The sequence below is a fragment of the Pteropus vampyrus genome, unplaced genomic scaffold, assembly GCF_000151845.1.
Source record: "Pteropus vampyrus isolate Shadow unplaced genomic scaffold, Pvam_2.0 Scaffold124, whole genome shotgun sequence".
Lineage (NCBI taxonomy): Eukaryota > Metazoa > Chordata > Mammalia > Chiroptera > Pteropodidae > Pteropus > Pteropus vampyrus.
In genome coordinates, this window is record NW_011888905.1 from 1,361,953 (window position 1) to 1,368,075 (window position 6,123).

The window sequence follows — 6,123 nt, forward strand, 5'->3', positions numbered from 1 at the left end:
CTGGCCGACGCACGTGTTCCCTCACAGTCGGTCGTGCGCATCTGCTGCATCCGCAGCTTCGGCCACTTTGTCGCCCGCCTGCAAGGCAGCGCCCTGCAGTTCAGCCCGGAGGTCGGCATCTTCGTCAGCACCGCCCAGGCGGAGCGGGAGAGCCTGCTGCAGCAGGCCCAGGCCCAGTTCCGCATGGTGAGTCGGCTGCCCCGCCCGGCCCACTGGGGTGGGAGGCACAGGCACAGCCTGCTGGGGGCGTGGCACTGGGCGAGCCGGCCTGTCCAGCGCCCAGCACGTGGTGCTGGGGTGCGTGCTCGAGAGGTGAGGACCGGGAGTGGAGGGGAGCGCACAGGTCCTGGTGTGTGACACGGCACGGGCAGGCGCCCTCCCACCCCACGGAGGAGGCCGTGGCCGGCGTCGCCTCTTCTCCCCAGGGAGGCACTCCACAGCGTCCTGGGCACTGGGGCGGCAGCTGCGAGAGCAGCACAGACCTCTGCCCGTGAGGCTCGCGCCTTGTGGCGGCACTGTGGGGCCTGCGTGGCCCTGGGCGGGTCGTCCTCCGAGCCACGCGGCACCAGGACATTCGGGGTGGTGTCTGGCGTGGCGGGCACAGCCCATGTGGCTCGGGGGCCTCGGGTTCTTCACTCAGCCGCCCCCTCCCCACACCTGCTCTTGCCAGCCCAGGCGTCCGCACCTCTGAGCCCCTCCTGCAGGCCGTGCGCTTGGCCAGAAAGGCCACAGTCCCCCAGAAAGCCCTTTGCTGCCTTGGAAGCAGGGACCTTTCGTTTTAAAACAGACCTTTTGCGTTCAGCCCTTTATTGCTGCTCCCAGGGGAGAACAGGGGAAGGTCCGCGCTGCAGAGACGGTGCGTTCTGTAGGCCTTTGCTGTAGCTTGAAGTGCGTGGAGGCTTCTCCTGGGGCAGGGGCACGCACCCCTCTCCTGTGGTGCTGGACACCCCGGGGCCTGCGGGGACCGCCTCCGGCTCCGCCTTGGTCACAGGGTCCCTCCCGCAGCTGCAGCAGTGTGGTTGTCGTCACGGCGCCCCTCCTGTCACTCGTCAGGCTTTCTCTGTGCTGAGCTGGGTTTGCGTGTGACATCTCGTTTGCCCCCACGGCAGCGCGTGGAGTGCGTGCTGACACCTCGTGTTTTTAGATGAGGACGCTCAGAGTGGGTTAGCGGTGACTGTCCTGGCCCTTGTCCTTGTCCTGCAGGCCAGGTGGGGCTGGAGACCACCGCTCCTGCCTTCTGGGCCTCCAGTGTCTGCCTGGCTTAGGGACCCTCTGCTGCCGGGACCTGGCTTCCTGAGGGCGTGTCGCCTGCATCCCTGAGATGCTGGAAGCCAGATTCATGCAGCCGCCCGGGTGGACCCCACTCACCCGCGCTGGGCCTCCGAGGGGCTTCCCGCAGGGCCCGCAGCCCCCTCTGCTGCGTGGGACTTCACAGCTCCAGATTTAGCCTGAAAGTGAGGTTCCTGGGCCCGCCGTGCTCTGCTCCTCGGGGACCTGCCTGCGAGGAACGGCTGTCTCCTGCTCTTTGGGCAGGGCCAGTCTTCGTGGTGCGGGACTCTGCGGGGAAGCGGGTGAGGGAGGGCCCAGCACAACGGTCCTTAACCATCGAGTCCTTAACCATCAAGCCGAGGACGTGGGGTCGGCACAGGCCGTCGGCTTCGTTCACTCTCCACTCACTCCCTACTCCAGTTTTCTTTTCCGGGCCCCACACCGTGTCTGGTCGTCGCATCCGCTGGTTCCCCCAGTCCGCGGCAGCCCCTCAGTCCTGGTCTTCCCTGGCCGTGACATTTCCAGAGGGTGCGGGGTGGGCTCTTCTGTGGCACGTCCTTCGGCTGGGCTCGATCTGGAGCCCCTGCGTGGTTGTGGTGTGACGGTCACAGAACCGTGTTTTCAGCACCACTGCGACGGTGCCACTTTGGCTGTCACTGAGCCTTCAGTGGCTCCTCGTGTCATTCGGGGTCGGTCCCCACCTATGACCTCACCCTTTAGACCGTATAATTTGCACTTCATTCAGAAGACAAAGGAAAATCATCAGAGGACTCGTGGTTGGAGCTGTGACAGACGCCAGATGGTTTTGGATGTGTCTGGGTCCTAGGCAGAGCGCCGTCACGGGGTTACGGTGGCCAGGCCTGTGCAGTGGGGTAGACAGTGTGGAAGGACCGGGCGGTTTAGGGCTGCACCCGCCAGGACTGGGGACCCAATTCCTGCTGGGGCCAAGAGCAGGATCTGGCCCTGGCGGCTTCATTCTCGAGCGGCAGGTGTGTGGGTCGCATCTGCCCCGGAGCTGCGGCTCCGCCAGAAGCTGGCAAGGGGATGGTGACAGAAGGCGAGCGGTGTGTGCACAGAGTCCCCTGGGAGGGAGAGCAGGTGCCGAGGGGCAGGGCCCACGCCCTGGGGCGCAGCGGGGCTGTCCCGTGCCTGCCCCGCCCTGGGCAGGACCCTGGACGGCTGCTGTGACTGCAGCCCGCCTGCTTCACAGCCCCGAATTCCTCCTGGCCTGATGGCTGGAGAGGGGAACGGGGCCCCAGGGCTGGCGTGGCCCAGGCCCCAACCCAAGCCCAGCACGGTTCTCCCGCAGGCCCAGGAGGAGGCACGTCGGAACAGGCTGATGAGGGACATGGCGCAGCTCCGACTGCAGGTGGGACATCGCAGCCCAGATGCCCCTCAGCCCGGGTGTCGCCTAAAGCCCCAGCAGCCCCCGCCCCCGTCCCCCACCACTTCGTCTCTGTCCTCCCGGGGCCGTCCACGGACCTGTCCACGGAGCCCTGGTGCCTTCTCGGTGCCTTCGCTGCGTCTTCTCTCTCTCTCCCTTAGTCCTCGTTCTGTCTACTTCTCCAAGGCCACTGGGGGAGGGTCCCTGTGCCCTTAGCAGCGGGAGGAGCCCCGTGAGCAGCGCTCACCCGCCCACCCTGCCTTCCCACCAGCTCGAGGTCTCTCAGCTAGAAGGGAGCCTACAGCAGCCCAAGGCCCAGTCGGCGATGTCTCCCTACCTCGTCCCTGACACCCAGGCCCTCTGCCACCACCTACCCATCATCCGCCAGCTGGCCACCAGCGGCCGCTTCATTGTCATCATTCCAAGGACAGGTGAGCATAATGGGGAGGTGGGGGCCAGAGTGAGGCTGAGAGAGACTGTGGGCTTGGTATCAAGACACCCTTATTCGGGGCCCAGTTCACACACAGCGGCCTCAGTCAAGTCCTGCTGCTTCTCTGAACCTGTCGCGTCACCTGTGAATTGGGCACAATGACCCCTGTTAAACCTCGACTCCCGAGCCGGTTGGGGAAAGTGCTCAGGAAGTGGCCAGGTTCGTGGCTGCCAGAGGTCGCACTCTGAAGGGTCTCTGGGGACCTTGTGGGCCTGGTCCCCTTCTGCAGTGTGTGCAGAGCCCCACAAGACAGCGGGCCGGCTCACCTGCCTTGTCCTTCCCCACCCCCACCTTGCCCACCAGTGATCGATGGCCTGGATCTGCTGAAGAAAGAGCACCCAGGGGCCCGGGATGGGATCCGATACCTGGAGGCAGAGTTTAAGAAAGGAAACAGGTGGGTGCAGACCCGTGGGGCCTGTGCTGAGCCCGTGTCCGTCTCCCAGCTGACCGTGGGACAAGTCGGTGGGGGCTGGGGGAGCGTGACGCACACTCGCAGCCCCACTCACAGTTTGCTCACTGCCCAGGGAGGGAGGCCGGGGACAGAAGTCCGGGTCTCAGGGGCCAAAAGCAGGTGATGGGAGGAGCAGGGAGCCCTGTGGGAGCATTGCCCTGTCCACTAGCTGTGGGGGCAAACGGGAAGCGGGGTCAGCAGGGGGAGGGCGCGGCCCCCCGGCTCCACACTGCGGGCCTCTGGGAGCTTCTCCTTTGGGGTTGCCAGGGCGGGGCTCCTGCCTCCGGGGGAAGCCACAGTGAGCAGACGTGCAGGTGCTCGACCCCAGGCCCTTCCTCTGGCCTCTTGCTGGCTGACACCCCCACCCCTGTCTGCCCGCACGCGGCCAGGGCACTGACAGCCGCTCGGTTGGGCCTTGCCTCCAGAAACCTGACCCAAAGAGCATCTGCTGCTGCTCTCCTCACCCTCCTTCCTGGAGGAGGGAGAGCGAGCTGGGCGAGGCAAGGCTCCCCTGGAACCCGCCACGACTGTAGGCTTTGCGCTGCTTTGTGTGGCTGTGTGCGAGGCGCTCTCCTCTGCCCCACCCCCGCTCGTGTGTCCTTTGCAGGTACATTCGCTGCCAGAAAGAGGTGGGAAAGAGCTTCGAGCGGCACAAGCTGAAGAGGCAGGACACGGATGCCTGGTAAGGGCCAGCCCTGCCCCGGGCCTCAGAATTCTGGAACAGGCGGCAAAGCCAGCCTGGGCCCGAGGGGCTTGGGCTCCGTGTCCTCATGCCGGTGCCAGCCTGCCCCTGCTGCCCTCCCCGTCCCCAGCCTCCCCGGTGCCCTGGAAGGTCTCGTGTCCACGCTGTGTCCTCTCTCCCACCAGGACCCTCTATAAGATCCTGGACAGCTGTAAACAGCTGACCCTGGCCCAGGGGGCTGGGGAGGAGGACCCGAGCGGCATGGTGACCATCGTCACAGGCTTTCCACTGGACAACCCCAGTGCGCTCTCGGGCCCAATGCAGGTGGGTGTCGGGCGACAGGAGGGGACTGGATGGGAGGTGGCACCCTCAGACGTCCCTGCTTCCCCAGCCCCCACCGACATGTCGCATGGTCAGCGTCCTCCTCCCTTTGTCTGGCCCTGTTCCACAGGGCGCTCTGCAGGCCGCTGCCCACGCCGGCGTGGACGTCCAGAATGTCCTGGACTTCTACAAGCAGTGGAAGGAGATTGGCTGACGCTGCCCCCGGGCCCTGCAGTGGGGCTGACTCCAGATCTCTCGTGCCCTCCCTGGCAGCCAGGACTGCCCCGTCGTCACCCCACCTCACGCAGACGCACGCACGCACGCACGCACTCAGGAAGGAAGCCTGGCTGACGCAGGCTGGGGGGACCCGGAGGGGCTGGGAGGGCTGGTCCCCTGCTGCCATACAGCGTCAGGGAAGCGAGGAAAGCGCTTGGGGCAGGAGAGGCCTGTGGGCCCTGGTCAGCTCTGCTGTCCCCAGGGACGGCAACAGGCGTGGCGTCTGCATTTCATTGGAGTAGTTCCTGGACCTCTGAGAGGGAGGGACAGTGGGGCCCTCCTTCCTCACCCAGCATGCAGAGGTTGGGGCCAGGAGGGGGCGCCCTCCAGCCCTGGGGAGAGTGGGCGACACCAGGTCTCAGGGGGTTCTCTGCAGACCATGCTCCTCAAGGGCCACTCACCTTCTGGTCTCCCTCTGTGGGGGCTGGGCAGCGTTGGAGCCTTGGGGACTCTTTAAAGAAGAGGGGCCTGGGGCTGGCCACGCCGAGAGCAGCCTGGGCTCACACCTACCCGCCACGGGCACGCACCAGCTGCCCACCCCTGCTTCTGTTTCTGCCCAGCGTCCAGGGCGCTGCGGGCAGTCCGCACGCCCTTGGAGGCCCCCGGGCCCACCAGCCCCACAGCAGCTGCGCTCGTGTCCCTGGCTGCTGTGCCAGGGCAGTAGGGTGCCGGTGAGAGCGGATGCGGGTGCAGGCCGAGGCCAGCTCCCTCCAGTCAGGGGAAGCAGAGGCCCCTTGGCGCTGCCCGTTGGGGGCCTGTGTCCCGCTGGGCTGCCGAGTTTGTGGGGGGCTGGAGCTGGTGGGGCTGAGCTGGCGGGCGGGCTTTCGGAGCAGAGGTGACCGGGAGAGCTGGGGAAATGAAGGGCGGTGCCTCAGCTGGGGTGGGGTGGGGCGTCAGCTCTGGGGCCCCCACCCCAGCGAGCCCAGCTTCCTAGGCTGTGCTCAGGAGAGCAGGCTTCCTGCCTCTTCAAGGTAGCACATCTGGGACAACCTGGGGGTGCCACCCCCACTCCCAGTGCCTGGCAGAGACTAAGACTAAAGCATCACTTAATAAAGACCCCTGAAGCCCGCTCTGTCTCCTGGTGCCTTTCTGTGGGTCTTGGAGTGGGGGTGCGGGGCTCTGAAACGGCGTTCTGGAAAGGTTTGAGGTGGACCTATTGGAGCAAGCTGGCAGTTTTGTGACAACATAATCAAGTTCACTGGCCCTGGGTTGAGCTGGAGTCTGCATTGTCCTGAGGGTGCAGTGCAGCC

At 66.0% G+C, this 6,123-nt stretch overlaps 1 protein-coding gene across 1 annotated transcript in view; it reads left to right on the forward strand.

Moving 5' to 3' along the window:
- SMG5 (SMG5, nonsense mediated mRNA decay factor) overlaps nucleotides 1–5,942 on the forward strand; it is a 29,814-nt gene extending 23,872 nt beyond the window's left edge. The window contains exons 13-19 of the mRNA XM_023534294.1: nucleotides 28–186; nucleotides 2,579–2,638; nucleotides 2,925–3,084; nucleotides 3,447–3,537; nucleotides 4,202–4,276; nucleotides 4,462–4,600; nucleotides 4,728–5,942. Coding sequence (XP_023390062.1) covers nucleotides 28–186; nucleotides 2,579–2,638; nucleotides 2,925–3,084; nucleotides 3,447–3,537; nucleotides 4,202–4,276; nucleotides 4,462–4,600; nucleotides 4,728–4,811 — 768 coding nt within the window. The 3' untranslated portion in view covers nucleotides 4,812–5,942. The remainder of the gene's footprint in view (nucleotides 1–27; nucleotides 187–2,578; nucleotides 2,639–2,924; nucleotides 3,085–3,446; nucleotides 3,538–4,201; nucleotides 4,277–4,461; nucleotides 4,601–4,727) is intronic.
- Nucleotides 5,943–6,123: the final 181 nt, after the last annotated feature.